The sequence below is a fragment of the Apaloderma vittatum genome, unplaced genomic scaffold (genome assembly GCF_000703405.1).
Source record: "Apaloderma vittatum isolate BGI_N311 unplaced genomic scaffold, ASM70340v1 scaffold10734, whole genome shotgun sequence".
Lineage (NCBI taxonomy): Eukaryota > Metazoa > Chordata > Aves > Trogoniformes > Trogonidae > Apaloderma > Apaloderma vittatum.
Genome location: NW_009710979.1, coordinates 43,821 through 65,097, shown reverse-complemented (window position 1 = coordinate 65,097; position 21,277 = coordinate 43,821). Strand labels below are relative to the sequence as shown.

Sequence of the window (21,277 nt, the reverse complement as noted above, 5' to 3'; positions counted from 1 at the left end):
CACTCTTTCTATGTATTTTAATGATATTTTATTTACTAAAATAACCATTTCAAGCTACACAAATTCTTGGAGTTGAGCAGCTTTTCCTCTAAGCAAGCTTAACTGATACCTGGTTAAAACAGTCATTGTGATCGCCACTTGATATAGTATTGCTTTTTTAGGATGTATTCACCATGAGTTCAGATTTATCCATTGCCAACACCTACAATCACTATCAATGTTTCTATCACAGACAGTTTAGCTACCTTTTGAAAACAGCTCAGTGACCCACATACTAAGTTGCTTTCTAGCAAACAAAACATACGCTGCTATAAACAGCGTCAAAAGGAAATTTGAAAAGACACTTACTTTCTCCTCCATCTTCTTTTTTTCCTCACTAGACTTGTTTGAAATTTGTTTTACAAATTCACTGAGTTGTAATTCCTTATTCTCAGCTGCTGCAATCTTCCGTTCAAACTCCTCAAAGTGCAATGCTGATCTTTCCAAAATATGAGGTTGCAGTGGTGTGCTCTCATACTGTGGTTGCTTACAAAAAGAAAGAAAATAATCATACAAATGAGCATACACATACCACCGTATACTTGAGCAGCACAGCAGAAAACACTCCTGCATTTTTTTCCACTATCAGGAAGGGTGGGGTATGATTTTTCAAACATTAAAATACATGGTAGTAGCACATATTTCAGGAATCTGGAGGAAAAAAAAATAAAGAAGCTGGACACCTTTACATCCACAACATATACAAATGAATATTGTGGAGCTACTTTCCTCCTCAGATTTATGGAATAGGCGTGACTTTTCTTCCAAAATAACTCCCTGAAAATCCAAACAAAAAGTGGTTTAAAAACAAGTCACTGCCACTGCATTATCATACCATCCTGTAGGAAGAAAAACACTCTATAAAATGGCTATGAATATATTAAGAGGCTTCAATCTCAAGATCCTTCTAAAGTAGAACCTTAGTACCAGTCTTACCTTAAAACTACCACACCTGAGGTGCCAAATGGTGTAGGGACAAGCCTGATACTAGAGCTACAATGGGAAGGCTTCCTGCCTTCTGTCCCGCACGCCAAAACCCTCCTCTCCCTTTCTGTTTCATGCAGTTACTCTTCTGCCTCCACTGCCCACACGCAGACAAGGACAAAATGGAAATAATCGGCTGCATGTGGGATAAAAGAGATGCATCCCATCAGGCTTTCAGTTTCAAGGTTCTTTTAATACCAAATACTGGTATCTTTACAGATATTATTATACAGACAGTATTTTAACTAGTAACATTCCTTCAGAAAAGCATTAAAGGAGATTAAAACCTCCATTAAAGGAGATTTGCATTTCTAAGTTAATCTCATAGAAAGCACACAAATCAAGCAGAAATTCTAATACATTACAAACTTTTAAAACTCTTTAAATTATGAAAGATGAATGCACCTGCTGCGTTATTTGAAGTGTATTATGGGCTACAAAGATATGCACACTAAAATTTCAGTTTCTGCAGTAATTTATTTCTCCACCCCAAACTTTAACCTAAACAGAATTTTAAAGTATTTTAAAGTATTTTATAAAAGATCTTCTGGAAGCACCAAAAGCCACGTTCCTAATGTCTGAAAATGTTTCTGAATACCTAACTTCACACCAAGGCTCCACTTGACTTTCACTCGTGTCTCACACAAACCAGATTCCCAGCTGACTCACAGCTGTATTATTCCAAAGACAGAATTAACCTCATGCTGAAGTACGGCTGTGATCCTGGTGCAGCGTTTGTGACAGAAAAAGATAAGGCAATAAAAAGGGGACAGAAAAGCTATTTCGCTGCATATCTGCCTTGAACATTCTTTTTCTGCACTGCCTTTAAGATATGCTGAGGTCTGGAAATGGAATTTGTGTGCTTAGAGGAGGGTAGCAGCTAGTCCTCAAATTGATCTGCATTTCACGGGTAGCCTATGGCATCTCATCCTTACGTTTTCTGATACTTGTGCTAGTTAGACAAAAATTAGGACAGATATGCCCAAAATACCACCACAAGTTCCCTTTCAGACTGTGTTCCCTAGGAATATTAATCCATATCCTTTTTGGATGTTTTCTGCAAAGGTGTTTCATTAGTCTGTTTGCCTTCTCCCATCTCTTCCACCTATTCTGTCAATAGAGTCTAATCGCTTCCTTAGGTAGCGCTTCCTCCTCTTCAGAAAACCTTCCATCAGCTGCTTTCCAATACTCTCTTATCAAACTACTTGACCCCCTAATGACCCCCTGTATAACTGCGCTACACGCTGCCAGTAAAACTTTATTCTTACAGCATCACAATCCCTCATTCTTACACCATTTTTTACAGATTTCAAGGAAGTACATACAAAATGTTAACATAACTTAGATTTCTGCAAATGTAAGGCAAACTACAACGCTTAGAGGGCACTCTCCTCTATAAAATTTACTGCTACACAACCATTAATAGTAACAAAAGCTCTACTTTTTTGTCTGCAGTAAATTGTGAACATGCTTTCAGGTGTCAGTTACTGGGCAACGGAAAGCTTTGCTGAAAGGAAAAATATCCATCCTACCTGCAAATTAGTCATGTAAGGTTCTTCGCAGTTCACAAGATGGCTCAGTCTTGCGTGTTGAGCTCGTAACTCATTTTCCCTTATCTTCTGATGCAAATCGTTGATTTGCTGCTTTTGCCTGTAATACAGAGATTTTATTTGAAAAGGAATGGAACAAAGATTAAGTAAACACATAAACCTAAAGACTTACACTGAAGAATACTGTAACAATGCTATTTGACTGTCCTGGATCTCCATTAGCTGTGGGTTTTTTCCCACTGCAGACAGACTGGAATTAGTCTAGTTTACAACTAGAACTGGAATCTGATCAGGATATGAGCTATCAAACTACAGATGCCATGTAACTTTCAGCAAAACACACCCTAAAGGGTCTGTGCTCAATTGGCAACAATAAGCAAACCTTGTAGAAATATGACTCTATTCAATTTGTGGGGGGTGCGAGAGGTTTCTGTTCTGGCTCCTAGGGCCAGAAGGACAAAGCAGGAAAAAGCGTACAAAAACCAGAATGAAAACAAACAAAGCTCTGGCCTTCATTTTACTTGGACTTTACTTGGCCCTTCTCTCTTTGCCAGAGCTGACTTTTGACACAGGTTAAAGAGATTTACAAACCACGGGGAGCAGAAAGAACTTAAGAAGAAAAAGTCATTATTTAAGACAGTGAGAGCACGGCTTTTCTGCAAGCTCTTTGCTTTGCTTAAGACTTTCTCAGTCAATTGCTTCACAGGCCTAGTGTAAAACACCACACTGTGCACTAAACCAGAATTAACCAACCTCTTGGCCAGTGTAAAGCAGTAACAGTATCACTATTATATTACAACTACATCACAAATCAAATCACTGTTTCAAACATGACTGCATTTGAACCCCCATGGCAAATACAAGCCAGGTCTCAGCCTCAGGCCACGTGACAGCCGTGGGAGGTGTGCTCTGCTCTCTAGGGAGCGATGGGCACCTCAGTAACTGGCTCCAGAACAGATTTGGCAGCACCCATCACACACACCACCCTTCTCAAACTTAAAGTCAGTTTGGTACACTCCTTTAATTTCCCTTTTTCCTTCGTTTTTTTTGTACTAGGACATATTTGCAAACAAGCATGAAATTGTTTCTCAAAGCTTCACCTCTAGGCATGCAGCATAATTGGCTGTTCTGAAAACGACGATGCTGAACCAAGATGACTAAACTTAATCTTAAGAGGAGATAAATGGCAAATAGAGGTTAACTTCAAGGGAGAAGAGACCTGCCTTTGCACACACTGGAAAAGAAAATCCTCTGAAAATACAGAAAAAGATCAAAGTTAGTTTGTTTTTTTAAAAAAAAAAAATTAGGGAGGGTTGTGTATTGAAGGAATATCTCAGAGTCGTTATCATGACTATGCAAAATATGTACCACACAAGCTTTAAGCTAACTGAATAGATATATCAGTTGAAAAGATGCCAACTGTAAATTTTGAGAGGAAAAATAAGATGCAAAAGCCCAATTAAAGGAAATCTTAGCCATGCACTTTCTCCTAGCTAGCCTAAAGCCAACTGTATCCCAACTACTTGGTTTACAAGAAGAATTGAATATTTAAAAAAGAGTGAATACATTAGAAGTTAAACTTTTAAGCTTTACAGAAGACGTGATACATGCCTACAGAATATAAGCAAGTTGCAATCTGGTACTACAGTATAGCAATTCATTCAATTCGTAAAAACAGAGCAACTGAATGTATTTACATGACTCTCTTGCAAGTCTTAAAATATTCTGTAACACCACAGGTGATTTTGAGACTTCCCTCTCCCCTTTATCTAGATGGAAAAAGCTTATACAGAAATAAAAGGAGTATGTAACCTGCAAGACTTTGTATAGTTCTGGTTGGTGTCTGTACTATGAAAATGAAATGAAAAGCTTCAAACTTATTTTAGAAGAAGCAGATTTAAAGACTAAATAAAGAATATGCCCTTAACTTGTAACAGACCTTATATGAGCCCAAGAGCTCATATAATAGTATGAGAAAATATAAAGCCTCGACGAATTCTGTGCATGCTTGGTGACAGATACCGAAATTATTTAGTATGAGTTGTCTCAACCTAGTCAATTTTTCATTTTTTTATTACCTTATTACTTACTAGACAGATCTACTAAAATATCTTTGCCCCATATGTTTTAAAACTATCTATCCATTTCTCACCCCTTGAAGGCACTACACAATTTTCTGTTTGTGGCCCATTGTATCTTAGCAGCGCCTTCCTTCCCAGGCAGGATTTCAATAGACTAAACCAAGCCTACAGCGTGGAATAAATGTTTTAAAATATTTTGGAACTTACTAGGTAGCTTGAACTACATTACCATATTTGTCCCTACCCTACCAAATCCCTGCAGGAAAAAAGGTGAAACAAATTAATCTGTGATGAAATAGAGCTGAGCTAGCATGGACTGTAACTCGCTCACTTCTTTTCACTCTGCAAGGCATGAAGCTCTCCACCATTATAAACTCTTGCCAACAAAACACACCGTAGAAATATTTTAAGACTGTGTAGATCCTGCATAACTTCTTCGCATAACCGCCTGTCTGAAAATATCATTAACCTCACAGCACCCAGAAACAAGAATTGTGTAAACAGAACAGCAGTCACAAGCAGAATGAAAGATAAACACCATAGAAACATATTTACTATTTACATACAATCCTATAAGTCTTTAGAGGCTTCATACCAGAAGCATTTTATCACTGATGTTCTCATAAGCTAAGACAGTTTTAATCCTCTGTTAGCCCACAGCTGTTACTATTAATCTGCTCCATAACCACAGGCTATGAGCTTTATTTAAAGCACGTGTAAAAAGTTCAAATGCTCCCAGAAACACAGCTCACGTATTACAGCAGGAACACTGTCCCCACAAGTCTCCCTGTTACCAATCAATCAGCCCAGCATTTTCAAAGAAAACCCCAACCAACCTTCAGCATTAGGTGCTTTCAAGTTTCTGCTCAGACACACGGCAACTGCCACTCTGACAAGGCCAAAACCAGATAGAAATTATCCCGAAACGGAGGGATTTTGCTTCTAGAAAGCAACACTACTCTCACCTTGTATGTTTATACACACAAAGTTTATAACTTCAAGCACATCCTCTGTGCTTGCACAGGGCCAGAGCAGAGCAAACAAATTCCCTCAACTGTCACAACCAGCGCTGGCAAACTCTTCTCTGCTTTTTCCTTTCAGCTGCTACCACACTAAGTCTCACCAAGGGTTCAAGATGTTTCTTTTTGGAGAAAAAAAAACACAACTAACCACCCAGCTTTTTCTTTTTCCATAAACAGTGGAGTTACACATAGCTGCATTGCATTACTCTGACGTACTTCATTTCCTGTAACGTTCAACGCAGGAATTTCCAATCACTCAGTCTTACACACGGCTGAAATCACCAGACATCGAGCTCCTCAATCTTTTCTCGACTGTGTCAGAGTGGGCACAGGCTGTGGTCTGGGCTCTAGACAGGGAAATCTGACAAGCACACCACCTTGGAGACTCACATTTACAAATACCAGACCCCAGCTCACACAATCAGGTTCAGTGAAAATACTGTACAGCCAGCTACCATGGAAACTGCTCTCCTTTGCAAATTCCCTATTTTTTTCCCCATGAGTGAGTGCTGCCATTCTATGTCGATGGCAAAGCAAGAGTTATTGGCATATGACATGAATGTCACAGGACTTCTCACAGGGTTTCGTTCAGTTCCTTTGTCCAAAGAAAAAATACTCTATTTCACTTTAAGTGTCCATCCTGACACACCCCTTCTGCTTGCACTCAAGGTTTAAGGAGAAGAGCAAAGGAGGCAATACCCAGCTCTAAAGTCATCAATCAGCCAAAGAAAGTCAGAGGGACATGCGCTTCCCGATCGGGAAGCACAGTGTTCGTGCATTTATGTTTAGATGGAACTTCCTATGTTCAAGCCTGTGCTCATTACCTCTTGTCCTGTCACTAGGCATCACTGAAAAAAAAAAAAAAGAATGGTTTGTGTTGGAAAGGATCTTAAAGATCATCTAGTCATAAATATCATGAGATCAAATCTTCCCTGCTCTGCTCCTGGGCTCATTCTTTCTGAAGGAAAACACCTTAAGCAATAGGTTACCCAACACATCTGCCTCAAGTGGTGACTATCTGCTCCATGTTCTCCCAGAATCAGCTCTTTTGTTCCAGTTCCCACATGTTCATTACTTAGATGCTAGCTAGATGATTTACAGAAAACCCTACTATTTTCATAAAGTAATGACTCTGGCTTACTTTCAAGTCTTTTAAAATAAACACACTTTTTGTTTCCTTTACTTCTATTTCCTGGAGCATTCTTTGGTTTTGTAAACTAAGTTTCAAGGTTTCAGTCCTGTTTCACTGCTGCAGATCAATGATACTTTCTAAGGAAGGGAAAGTTAGAAAGGGTCATGACAGATGTTTCCATTCTCTCCCCTTTCTTGGAATTACAAAGTATTATTGCTACACAAACCACTGGCACCAGAGACTAGGCTACCTAAGATGATGATCTTGTGTAAAATTATTTTTACGGTATTTAAGGAGATTAGTTCTCCTTATCTGACCTCCTGCTCGCTACAGTTACTTCCATTCCCACACAGTAACCTCTGTGTTGAGCCCAACAATTTAAATTAAACCAAAGTATGTCGATCATCAGGAAACTAAGAGACCACATTGAGAGGACCAAAACCAATGAAGTAACACACACCACCATAGTTCTGACAGGTCTCTGTCAATGTCCTTTGCTGCAGAAGAAAGCAAAAGCCTGAATGCCCCCATGCCTGGGCAGAAAGTCAATTCTGAGCATGAAGCATATGAGAAAGGTGGTTCACTAAATCTGGCTCAAACTTCTATCTTTCTGATGCTAACGGTATGGGAGACAAAAGTAAATACCAAAACACTTTCAACCTGTTATGCACTGAACGAAAAACCCCACTCTTTTTAAGCCCCTGCAAACAGCACATCAGCCCACTAGCTCTCCTTTGCTCTAGCAGTGACTGTTAATGTGCCCCAACATCAAGTACCTCGCTTTCTAGCTTGCTAACATGAGGTCTGTACATAAGCAACTCACTTTCAGTTGGTACGTGCAGACGACAACAAGAAAATGCACTCACACTGTGCTTCCCCATCTGTTCGGGAAGAGGCTGTTGGTGACCCCCTCCTGTGCCCTGGACATCAGCTCTCAGTACCACATTGGATCACCCCTGCCCACCCCCTCACGGTCCCCAGGAACCTCTGGCCCTCACAGAGCTGGAAGGTAGAGAGGAGAGTGGAGTTTTTGGGGGTTGAAAGAGCTGTGGGGTGAAAACCAGAGACAGTCTTGAAGAAAGCTGTCTCTGAGCAAAACTGTGGGGCAGGTCCCTGGAGCTGGGGCCCTGGGCTGATGCTGAAGGTGCGAAACTGGCTAGGGAGAGCTGGTGAGGAGGAGAGGCAAATGCCCAGGCAGCACTTGCTGCGGCTGTCCTTCCCCACCACAGCACGCGGTGGGTACCACCCAGCCAATCTGCCCCCAATCTCACCCCGGCACTGTCGCGCCCTCAAGAGAGGGAGTGCTCTTCTGCACATCACTGAAGGGAGAAAGGCAGGCCAAATACTGGCCTCAGTGGTAAGAGGATCACCTCCCTAAGACATTTGTATCTAAAGGTCAGACCCCGAAAACACTTAAAGGCAGCCTAGGGAATGATCACAAAAGGCTTCACATGTGCATTTCAGTGACAGCTGAAATTTGCAGATGCTCTGCCCATGGAGAGTAAGTGGCTGCTGCTGGTGGTGCATATTCCCTGTGCCTGTAGACAAATACGGGGATGACAACATGCTACCCCCTGAAGTGGCAGCGATATTCTCCCTGTCCTGGATGACTGTGACTAGTTACAAAAGCTGGCTAGATTCCAGAGGAAAACTACTGCTGCCGCTTGATACTACGTGGATCCATTTAAATGAGCAAAAAGAAAGTTACCGTCATAAGAGTGAAGTATCATTTGGGGGCAAGGGAGAGAGGCAATCTCTATTTTGATTAATTTGTAGTTCTGCCCTTAAGTCAGCACAAAGGACATGGAATAACAGAGAACAGCATTCAATCTAATGTGCACAAGCCTGAACTGTCTTCAGAGACCAGCTTCAGTAATAAGTAAGTGGCTTAATCTACAAACTGCTTCTCTGTATGTCTTGAAAACATTAGTACAACATAAACGACGTTCACATCATTTTCCCATACTGACATAGGACAAGTAAACTGCGGACATGTGCTTACAGAGACACTCATATATGCACCTGTGTGAAAATAAACCGTATTTTCCTAACTCGGGTTCAACTCATCTGTTCACCATAATCCCGTCCTATTCCTCACTTTAACAGGAAAGAGCCTTTAGAAACACACATCTGCCACCACTTCCTCCCCATAACTTTTAAGAAACTTAAAAGTAGTGCACACTACAAGTCCCACACTACAAGTCAAGACATATGTCCAGTATCTTCAGACAGTTCAGGGACTTTAGAACAGAGCTTTCCTCCAGTATAGAACAGACATCAGTAACTTCATAAGAAATCAAATGACAGTTGATGCTTACCTTCAAAAGTCACGAGTTAATGAAACGAGTCGCTTTAGGTGAAAATGCCTGAGCAGATTTCCTCAGAATCGGGACACAAAGTAAAATATACTACCAATCCTTCTCTAGTACAAATATAATTTACTCCACACCTCAGTTGGATGTACGCTGCTTTGTTTTGTTGCTTAAGAAGTTGGTTACTAATTTTTATATCCCTTTGTTTTAAAGACATGATCTCTTGGGACCACAAGTGCAGAGTACTGATAGACAAAGAGATAAGTAGTAAACAAAGTCCTAAAAACAATGTGAATACATTTTCCGTAATTTCAAAGATAATGCCAAAGAATTCCAGCATCAGCAAAGCTCATACAAAAAGCTGATCTCAAATTTCCTGTCCAATAAAGTCTGCTTTTTTTTGGTAAAATTAAGAGCTTGCAGACCAAAGTGAATACTGCCTTTCCACCAGTCACTTGAAGATGAGAACATTAGCTCTGGAAGTCAAGAGTTGATCTCTCTTCTGGATGGATTGTTGGTTTTTTAAACAACTTTTCCAAATTGCATGGAAGTTTGAAATGCTAGCCTGACTCGGGGGGTAAGACAGTGCTGAAGCAAGGCAGGTAAGGGCACAGCCAGCAACTGCATCTGACTTTCCCAAATACTCCGCGATACTTACTCAAAAAGGTGAGAGGCATGAGCAGGACACAGACACGACTCTCTACTCAGCCAGAGTAGAGACCTGGTCTCTGGTCACAGATTTTTGACATCCAGAGTCTGTCAGGACAAATACCGAGCAAGCCTTGCACCTCCCCTGCTGTTCTCAGCTCTGCTAAATACTAGAACTTCCTAACAACATTTACATCTACAGAACCGAAACTGACTTGGCACCAGCTCCATAGAAAAAGATCTGTAACTGCAGCTGACCAAAATGATACGACCTTGTACTGCTAGAAGCAAACACTCCACTAGCACGGCCTGGGAGAAAGGAGTGCTCAGCCAGAGGGAGGTCTCGACTGGCCAGTTTGGACACTTGGGGGAAGATGTACTCATCAGCCAGAGAGATCTCAAGGAATAATGAAAGCTACCAGAGGTCTAGAAAACATGACCTAGGAAGAAAGACTAAGCCATATTAGGAAAAAGTTTTCTAACATTTCAGGTAATTACTCATTAAACTGTTCAACCCAGAAAGGTTGCAGAACATCTGCTACTGCAGACAGCAACAGCACAGATGTCTACTAGGTGCGACACCACTACAGCTTATCCTCCCTCAGGCCCAGCAGATAGGTTAAACAGGTCCTCTCTAGCCCTATATCCTTTCACTATTGCCAAGATTCAGGTTATTATGTGAAAACTAACATTGGCAAATGCCATTTCATCAATATTAGTAGTATCCATCTCTGAAAAGGTGAACTTTAAAAACTACTAAAATAATTTATCTCTAACAAAATCTTCCTAAACCTTTACCAGCCCAAGATAAAAAAGCCTCAACCACAAGTTGTCTGCATGATTGGTGGTATTAGACAAAGACAAATGTATCTTTTTCAAGCTATTATTGCAAGCAAAGAATATTTTACATAGCAAGGCATTCTGAGGAGGTTCCTCACAGCCCTACTCCCTGCACTATTATACATGCACGCACTTAGACCCTGGATTGTGTAAAGCTACAAGGCTTTCTCAAAAATGACACTGAAGTACCACTCAGGTAGATATGCTAATGGTTCAGATCTCAACAGACCATCCCACATCGAGAGAATTACAGCTTTACACTAGTGGTAACACAAGCATTATCAGAGCACACTCAGCTTGATGTCAACTACTGAGGTCAGGACAATTTGACATAAGGCAAAGAAAATCTAATTCTCTTGTCCCAATGAACACATGAAAGCATAATTCAGCTATGGATGGCAAGCTAATGATTTAGCAACCATTTTAAGAACGTAAATGTTATTACGCCCTAAGGAATGAGAGTCATTCACTAAAATTATACTTCCACATCTCCTTTTCCTTAAAAAGCTGTTCAAACACCCTTAAACTGTCTGGAAGAGAACACTCCCTGCATAGTGTTATTCTCAGCAGTTTATGTCATGTGTTCAGATATTTGGCATGTACTCACATAGGCCCTATATGCAGTCCCTGCCAAACGAACAGTGCTAGGACCACGCTAGAGACCTCTACAGTGGCTGGCCAGTCTCAAGAGACATTTGCAACTGTACCAAACACTAATTTCAGTGTTGTGAATGTACTAAATGGAGGAGCAACATAAAGAATTAAGATGTGATGCTGTAATTTTCTAAACCAATACAAACACTGCTGGCTCCCTCTGGTGCTAAATGTAATGTAGTGTTACACACTAAACCACCAGAGAATTAAGGTTATGATATAATCCAATTATTTAGTACAGTAGGTGACAGATGTTCTAGTAATAAGTGTTACAGAAGCAGATTTCCTCTTAGAGGCAATATTCTGAAGTCCTTATTCACAGTCTGTACCAACAGCTCTTATGTGGAGAAAACCTGATGCACACCTTTAAGGAGTGCCATTGTGATACAACACACAAGCCAGGTCCCTTCCTTACACCACATTTTTGCTTCCTGAAAGTATGGTCTACATCCCATTTAAGAGCAGACTTCAAAACCAACTTCAAGCTCTACTTTATTATGCTGGCAGTGATTTCTAGAGTCATTTTAATAAAACAAACTGAACTCACTTTTAAACTCACTCATTTTTGCTGTGTATATTTATACTTAAAAATACGCATTTGTTATGCCAAACAGATGAAACAAATCAAATAAATTTTAACTAACCTGTTACTAAATCAGCTGTTCAACACTGTATATAGAATAAAAGTCAAGCCACCTGTTCTATTCATAGATATAAGTGGCTGTTTGAGTTTTTAAAAGATTTTATTCATGGCTTTGAATTTCCAGTAACACACCAAAGTATCCAAGTATGATGATTTATATTGTACATATTATTCCTTGAGTTGTTTTTAATGACTATTTGAAGCTTGCTTGCAGCTGTTCCTTACTGCTAGGTTTCTGATGCAAAACAAGGAAATTTAATAATCTAATCCGGAAGGGCTGGATTTTTGTTGTCTTTTTGTCATTTTGTGGAAAGAAGGGAAGCAGGCAGCAGGTTTCTTTTTCCTCCACCTGCCCTTCCTCCACTTTTTAAAACTACAACAGTTTAAGGATACTGTCCCAGGTAGAACCTGGGATAAGTAGGAAATCCTACTCATCAACAGATTAAAGCACTGAAATGCAGAACAAGGTGTGTGGTGCAAAGTGGTGTTAATTCCCTCCACCTCCTGGATTAGCAGAACCCCAGTGCAGCTGCCAACAGAATAGGGTTTAAACCTAAAAAAAACCCCAAAATGGATAACGAACCCTGGAATTGAAAGGGAGGCTGGTGACAAGGGCAAGGAAAAGGTGCTACCGGTGTGCTACTTTTCATGCTACTTTTCATCCAGCTGTTCCTTGTACCTGTCAGCAGCAAACAGCTGGGTCCAGATCCCACGCCAGCTGCTATCCTGCTCCTCCGGCTTCCACAGAGCAGGAGGTCAACCTGTCCCACCCAACCTTCTGTCTCCCCAGAATTAAACAAGTCCCACTGGCATCCGCCAGTTACCAGTCTGTAAATTCAGCATGAGACATGATTTAAGGACACCTTTCATAAATCCATGAGAAGCACAGGTACGAAAGGCCTTCTCAGCAAACAATCATCAAAAGAATTCCTCCTCTGCCTCCTGAAAGAACAAATACTGTAATTTAACTACTAACACTTTGATTCCTAATTAGCAAACTTCCTATTTTTATTTTAGGTCACTATTCTCAGATAAATTCAAATTCTGAAAAGAAGTTTAAAGTAAGCTCAGGAAGACCAGAAGCTGGAAGACTTAGGTTTATTCCCAAACATCATCATCATCACTCTCAGTGCAAAGTCTTGTATTCCCATGTGTTAAATATGGATAACATCAAATTTTTACTTAGGGCCTTGAAGAAAGTTATTATTCACACTGAAGCCATATTAATACCTCATCTAATACAAAATACAACAATAGTGTTTTGTAATGGAGTTCTGATTCTAGGATTTTGGACAGCAGCTCTGTACCATTTCCTCAATGAGTAAAACCAAAAATATTTTTATAATAGAAAACACTACCTCTTCTTAAAAACCAAAAATCTGTTGTAAAATTTTTAAGTATGCAACATCACTTTGTACTAATCTTAAATAACACAAAGCACCTGTTTTAAACAGTCTTTTTTGATTTTAAAATAAGGCAAGTATTTTGTCCAAATGGAGGCTCAATATTCAAAGAAGAGCCTTTTCTGTGATTATTATTATACTGCATTACTATAATTTACAACATGCTTAACTGTAACACCAAGCCACTACTTAAAGAAAATGACTGTAACATCACTAAGTGGTCTTTGTTTTGCTTCGGTAGCTTCCAGAGTGTATTTTGCCTTCTCAGTGGAATGAAGAGGGATCATCTCAACCAACTTCTGGTCCAAAATCCAGAAAGAACTGTGTACACTGTGGGTAAGTCAAATGGAAGTATGACTCGTACAACACAGAAGAACCAGCACGCTGCCACTGGATATCAAGAAATAGCTTTTCTTGCTCAACATGGACACTATCAAGTAAAATTAGCAAACAACTAGGTTACAAACTGACACTTCAGAAACCACACCCTTGACTGTAAACATATTTTCAGCATGAGAAGAATAACAAGAACTGCCTTTTTAGTTGTCATTGTATGAAAAACTTTTGTGCAGAGTGCAGGGGATGACATGCTCAGCAGAGGTACTGAAGACCACCTCCAGCCACCACAGACACCATACACAGAAATGCTGCCAGCAGCCCAGGCCTCCAGGCAGGCTGCAGGTTGCACAGCATTACTACTAATGGAGCAAGCCTGAAAAAAAACACTGTAATTTAGCCAGCCAAAACTGAACTGCCTTTAAGCAGCTGATCAAAAGGCTCTGACAGAGGAGATGGAAGCAACAGTGAAGGATGTTTCCAGTTTAACCACTTATCCCCTTTGGGAGATCCCCAGCTCTGCAGAAGAACCGGCAGAGTGGGACGGCGTGCCCATGCCTTGGCCCCTGAAGTTTTTTGACTCTGTGTAGCATCTCCAGCTGCAGAGGTGGGGAAATGCACACCAGCACCTCACACATCAAAACTGGGGAAGGTGATGCCCACCTTCATCCCTGCAATGCCAGCCGAGGTACTGGCTGGATTGCTAAGGGACTCTGGCAGGATTGCTAAGGGACAAAAACACCTTAAAGCACTGCAAATTGCTTGCTCTGTTGCAACAGAGGAACGCAGAAATCTGGTACAAGCATAATTCTCCTGGTCCCAAAGTAAATTATGTCCAAGTTGTCTATCTCCACCCATTAAAAGAGAAGAACTACAAAGTCAAATATAAAAACATTCCTAATGGATGCCTGACATTCCTGTGATCCACACGTGCCTGCTTCGCTCAGTTCTCCTCATGCTGTGGAGCAAAGCATCAATAAGAGGGGACAACTATTTCAAGATCAGAACCACCACTCCTCTTTCAGCCACAAGCCAAGAGTTTATTATTAAAACACAGACTAAGCCAAATGATAATTATGTCAAATATAAAAACGCCCTTCTTCAATGTTCTATATCCAAACCATGAAGCTCCTGATGACATCTGCTAATTTAGTGTAAGCTTCACCAAGCTCAAGCCCTTTATTAAAAGCACATTTTCCTCATTAAGGCTTCATTTTATCCAAACATCAAGAACTCCACAAATTACTTCAAATAGACTAGAGACTTAACAGCAGAGAGTTGCTGCCAAGGATCATTTCTGATTGACAGCAAATTTAATAAGAAGCAAAGTATTTACTGCCATATAGCTCCTTGGATTTAATATTTTATTATCTGAACAACTTGTATGAACATTTGAATAGGATTTTAGCACTGAATGTTACTGCAATGGCTAGTTTCTCAAAGCTTTATCAGCTGGCTTCAAACACATTCCATTTCTGTACTTGTCATGGAAAAGAAAATCAGGGCAATGCAGTTTACCCATTTTCATCTTGTAAGTCACTTCCCAAGACCTATACAAGCAGAAAAATGTCTAATACAAATGCCAAGACTGGTACAAAGCTAGGGTGGAGAAGCTGACAACAGAACTATTGGTCTCATTCTCCCTTTTTGACTGCAGAGGCATTAAACCACTAAGCAGATTTTCAACTCTGTAAAAGACCTTTAGCCATCAGATAGTCTTCTCTCCCAGCAAGAATTAGCTCCCACATATTTGTGCACAAATATTTGCTGGGCTTGAAAGTAACAACTTTACTAAGTAAGTAGGTATCTGGAAAGACAGTAGATACATCATAGCTTTTACTTCATCTAATCAATGCAGCAGAAGCAGGTAACTCACCGATCGATCACAATCTCTTTCTGTCTTAGCAGCCCCTCTTTAATTTTCATTAGAGATTCCAAGTTGCTGAAGTCCTGATAGCTGGTAGCTGGATAACTCTGACGAGACGTTCCAGTTGGAACCTGCATAAAAGAAGTGCAGAATTAGCCTCCAAAACAGTAAAGGCAAATTTAAATTTACTTCATCATTTGTCTACTAAAAAATTCCTAGCTCTGAAAGTAGTTTGAAATTAAAAATGCACTTAGAGTTTATGTACATAATTAAGACAAACACCACAAAACGTTCATATCCTGTTGCTATTCTTGTAGTACTACAAATGAGGTAGCTTGATAGTTTTAGACCTGCTCATAACCGCAGATAATGGTTAACGTGCACTTACCTGACTCCCACTTGTAGATTTAAAATCACAGAATCATTAAGGTTGGAAAAGACCTCTAAAGATCATCAAGTCCAACTCAGCACCACCATGACTACCAAACCATGTCCCAAAGTGCCATGTCTACACATTTTTTGAACACCTCCAGGGATGGTGACTCCATCACTGCCCTGGGCAGCCTCTTCCAATGACTCACCACTCTTCCAATAAAGAAATCTTCCTAATATCCAATCTAAACCTCCCCTGGCACAACTTGAGCCCATTTCTTCTCATCCTATCGCTAGTTATTTGGGAGAAGAGACTGACTCTTGCCTCATTACAGCAATGAGGTCTCCCCTTAGCCTCCTCTTCTCTAGGTCTAACAGCCCCAATTCCCTCAGCTGCTCCTTATAGCATATACAGGAAAGTAATTTCTCCTAGATGCGTGTGCATTTAAAATATAGAATGTGGGAATATAATTCTGGTAAATTTCTAACTGTTTACAAGACTAAAAGTTTCAGAACAGGTTTCAGGCTTTCCATTCGGCTTCACAAAAGCCAGGCTGTGCGTCTCACAGCAAACTGTGATGACGCAGTTGAACTGACGGTGAACCAACAACATTAGGGGGCCGGTTAGCTCAGTCAGTTGAGAGTAGCGCTAACAAAGCTAAGGTCGCGGGTTCAATTCCCGTGTTGCCTGATCTAGTCGAGAGGTGGCGTCCCTGGCGGCAGGGAGGCTGGATTAAAATGATCTCTAAGGTCCCTTCCAGCTTAGGCCATTCTACGATTATGGTTTGGAAGAAAACAACTAATGGGATGTTTAATCGAGAAAAAAAATATAGTCAGAATATTAAAAGTACTACAGTTATTTGTATCAGGAATACACATATGGGAAAGTTTAAGTTAGAGCTTCTGTGATCAGACTGAGGGATGCCAGCAGCTGCTGTCATGAAGGATCATCTAAACTTCCACCGTTTCTTTTAATTGCTGACAAACAGACTTCTCTTTATTATCTTGGAGGTATCCTGGACTATGTTGCCTTTTTACATTTTTGCAAGAGAACAGAAAGAAAAGAAAATGAAAACATGACTAATTTTTTAAATTTTACTTTAAATACATTTTGGGGTATTTTTACTTGTATTGCTCTAAAATGCTTTAAATTTAATTTCAAATTACACTAAACTGTATTAAGACCAGGACATATTATCAAGATTTAAAATTGACTAAACAACTGTCAGCAGTCTGTGCTTCTGATCAAAGTTTTACTGTGAATTATAACACTGAATAGAGAGAATTTATTGCCTAAACTTCCATACCATGATGTGCTAAGCCCTGAATCAAATCCTGACAGCTGTGGTCTCTTCTGTAAATTGATAAAGTTGGGTTTTTTTCCCATTCAGTCTAATTCAGTTCAGTCTCTAGCTTGCTCATTGATAAAATCGACAGAAATGTATTTTCCCCTCTTGTAATTTAAGACTAAGAGGAGTATCTCCTCTACTAAACAAACTGGATAGCTTCAACAGTAAAATTAGTTATGAATGATTTAAAAAAAAATAAACAAATCAACAAGTCTACACATTAAACACTTCATCCCAATTTCTAACCAGACACACTGAAAACCTTGACTGTGTTCCTTACTGGACAATATCACGTACTGTATCTTTATTGCAAAGGCCACATTGACTGGATAAACAGCACTTTTTGAGGAAAAGTAAAAAGCAAAATATTAAAATCAAATTTTCTCTTAAAATGGTTCACAGATGTATGAGCATGGTTTATATTTCTTAATATTTCAATCATGATTACATCCCACAAGCAATAAAAACCACAAAAACATTTGAAATTTTTCTCAATAGTTGTGCTATAAGAAGTGCCTCATACAACTGCTTACTGAAGCATATTCTAGGTCCACAAGTTTTGTGGAAATAAAATTTTTCACATCTGCAATTTCTAGTAAGCCAGTCCATCAAAGCCATTCTTATCCAAGTAAGTTCCATTAAAGACGGCACTTGCACTCTGCTGGGAAGCACAGAACGGGCAAAGCTAAGTGCTGCTTAGATTAAGATCTACCATCCATTTGTTAACACAATCAATTTAACACTTGTCTTATTCCATTTTTCATGCACGATGACCAATATTAGCATTAAAAAAAAATCCTAAACTGGTGAGATCACCTTGGCTTTTTTTGGTTTGGGCAGCAGTCTAATAAAACTTAGGAAAGATACCAAGTCATGATTCTTCCTGTAAGTAATACATAGGCAGAGTCTTTACGGAGCAATGAATCAAAAATTAATTTTGCCTGGGTCCCTCAATCTAGACCAGCTAATTTCAAAATCATCTTTGGTGCTTACGGAATACCTTGGGATTGTCACATATTGTTCTGTGTTACAGTTATTTATGTGACCAGCTGAATTAACAAGCACCAGCTCAAAATTATTTCAGTGAGAGTCTTTTGGTCACTCGTGCCATGTCACGCAGTATAAAGTGACAACATCAGGAACTATCACTGTACTTTGTGTCATGAAATTTTTTCCTTCGCTTCTCCCCTGCCATGTCATGCAGTATAAAGCGACAACATGAGGAACTATTACTGTTCTTTGCATCACTGAATTTTTTCCTTTGCCTCTCGACTATACTGCTGAAGAATATTTTTCTCTATCCACCACAATACCATTATGTCACAGTCAAAAAAAGAGAAAGAACAGTCTCTAATGCATCTGGGATAAGATCCTTACTCTTCAGAGCCAGAAATTCCGTCTCTACCCAAAAGAAAGAACCCACAAGGATGTGAAATGATAAACAGGAAATATATGACTTTATAAATACAAATCAAGGCATTTATTGAGCGAGGTGAATTTTGTCTTTAAGACTCAACTATAAAAAGAACTCTGTAAAAGTGAACTCAACTGAAAACACTCTGGAAGCCAATAGTAGTCTATCTAAATTCTTTAAAAGTAAGCCCATTACTTAAATGTAGGACTTTTGCAAATTTAAGCGTTAACACTAAAATTAGAAAGAAATCCTTCAGCTTTGTTACAATAAGTGACTACACAAGTAAATTAAATATTAAAGTTGAAAAGCAAGGCAACGAGTTTTGCAAAGTTAAGAACAGAGTAATATTTTTTCTATTATATGCTAATGACAGTGTGGTGTCTTTTGAAAAATCTAATACATAAGGCTTCCTTATCTGCCTGACCTAGATGCTTTGGCTTTGGAATGTATTTTATCTTATGGAGTATATACGTGCTGTATACACATATGTAACAGCAAATCCAGTATTTTGTATTGTAACTGCGTGCTTGAATTTGTCACTATGAACAGATAAAAACAACAACAAATACTTCTATTTCTGTTACCATGTTTCAGCCAAAGAGAAAGATTATGCTATAAATACTTCCCAGCACTTCCCAGAATAACAAAAACCACTTCACTCATTTATAAGCACATGGTGTTGACTACTCCAAACAGCTTTTCTAGCTACTTTGAATGGTGTGGCAGCACACAGGTAGTTCACTTATATTCGAGTATTTTGCCTCCTAAGGACATCAAACCAAACAATGAGAGCACTATACACTTTTAGGACTCATACACAACTCCAAATCTTCAACTTGAATCCTACACAACTACAAAATAAAATACCAGCTCAAAACACATAGCATTCTTTCCCATCTGCCCAAGAAAATACAATTATTTTTGTTGCCTGGCACCTCTTCCGAAAGTATCCCCCTTGGACTTAGAACATCTGTTCAGTTAAAACACTATCCTTTGCACAGCAGCATCCAAAAGGTCCTCACTGGCTTGTTTTTTGACAAGGGTTTGGTTTTGACTTTCATGACCTGGCAAGCCTTCAAGGCGCTGCTGAGGCACAGTTAGCTGCTGGGAAAATAAATAAATAAATAAATAAATTTGTGTTGTGCTAGCCCATATGCAAATATTTATTGCTGGAACATACATTGTCAACTGATTCCATCATGTTTCCTAACAGTCTGAAAATAATTTTTCTCTGGACTAGAGGTTAATATTTGCATAAGTTAGGCAAATAATGGTTGGGATTTTAATTATCATAATTAAAATTATCTTATCCAGGCATGCTTGTAGCTTTTGCCTGAAGCAGCTCAGTATGACCATACAGCGTAGAACAGCATCCCGTATAACATGTTGTACCGCAAAGCGAAGGTGGAGTCCAACAGCATCAAAATAACAGCTAATCTCAAAAAAAGCGCAATGAATTTTAAAGGTTTGCTGTTTGTGGGTTTGTTTTGTTGAATGTTGCAGTTTAAATAACTTGGCCCTGTCTACACAACAACTGTAAAGCTTTCACAGCCCATTACTAAACGCTAGCAGAGGGCCAAAAGTGATGGTAACTGAACGATCCCTTTTGGGTAACTGCTTGCACTGCCTTACGCTGCCATGACTCCCACTCTGTAGGTATCATTCCTCTCTCACAGCATTTTCCAAGCACTCACTACTCCAGAGAGAGAGAATTTCTTGCATCCCCAGTTAATCCAAGGCAAAGCATAGGCACAACCAACGTCAACAGGAGCATGAGCAGTTTTTTTTGTTCAACTGACAGCGGAGGAAACAAATATACTCGATTATCTATAATCTAATATGTAATTATATTATATACTGACTATAATTTATCATAATACAAATCTCCCCACAGGCTTTGCCTCAGGGACACAGCACCTGCCCTACACCACCTCACTGGGCAGTGAGGGAGAAAGAAGCCAAACAGACCATTATCACAGAGCCAACTCTTGCTCTTCCCTCCCCTGCGATGGGAAAAGGGTTACATCTGTAAGGGTCGAGCAGCAGTCACTGTGGAGCTCTGAAATTGTTCCCCACCCTGGGTAAGAAAAGAAGGATTTACCCATCCCTTCCTTCTCACCCAGATTTCTCCCTAACAATTAGGCTGAATGTTTCTACTCACAGCAACTCCCTTAATTCAGAAAATCCTGGAGGATCATCTTATTGCAAGAAAAACAGGACAGGGCTACTCTGACATGAAAGCCATTTCCATGAGAGCTTTTTGCCACTACAGAATTAGACCCATTTGGTTTGGCGTTGCAATATCATACAGGGCTTGACAAAGCGAGTACATGAAGCCCTTTGCTAGCACGCTAACCTACTCCTTCTCTTTGCAGCAAGCGTTTAATATTGCGATGACTCATTTTGTTGTGAAAGGAGGTGGCAATGAGCCTCTCTTGGGGTAGACAGAACTGCATTATTGCAAACATTGCATGACTTTTTATGCTTTTCCAATAAAAAATTTAAATGTTAATCCAGACTACAGGTAAGACTGCTATAATTCTATCTTTTAGAGCATAGAAAGCTTTCAAAAAGGAAAGGAATAAACCGTAACAGCATGAAAATGGCTCTTAAAAGGAGCATTCCCTCTAA

At 39.7% G+C, this 21,277-nt stretch overlaps 1 protein-coding gene across 1 annotated transcript in view; it reads right to left on the bottom strand.

The window, feature by feature from the left end:
- Positions 1-21,277, bottom strand: part of CEP85L (centrosomal protein 85kDa-like) — a gene marked incomplete at its 5' end in the record, with an annotated part of 65,115 nt that overhangs the window by 11,623 nt on the left and 32,215 nt on the right. The window contains 3 exons of the mRNA XM_009867479.1: positions 349-525; positions 2,556-2,673; positions 15,521-15,642. Coding sequence (XP_009865781.1) covers positions 349-525; positions 2,556-2,673; positions 15,521-15,642 — 417 coding nt within the window. The remainder of the gene's footprint in view (positions 1-348; positions 526-2,555; positions 2,674-15,520; positions 15,643-21,277) is intronic.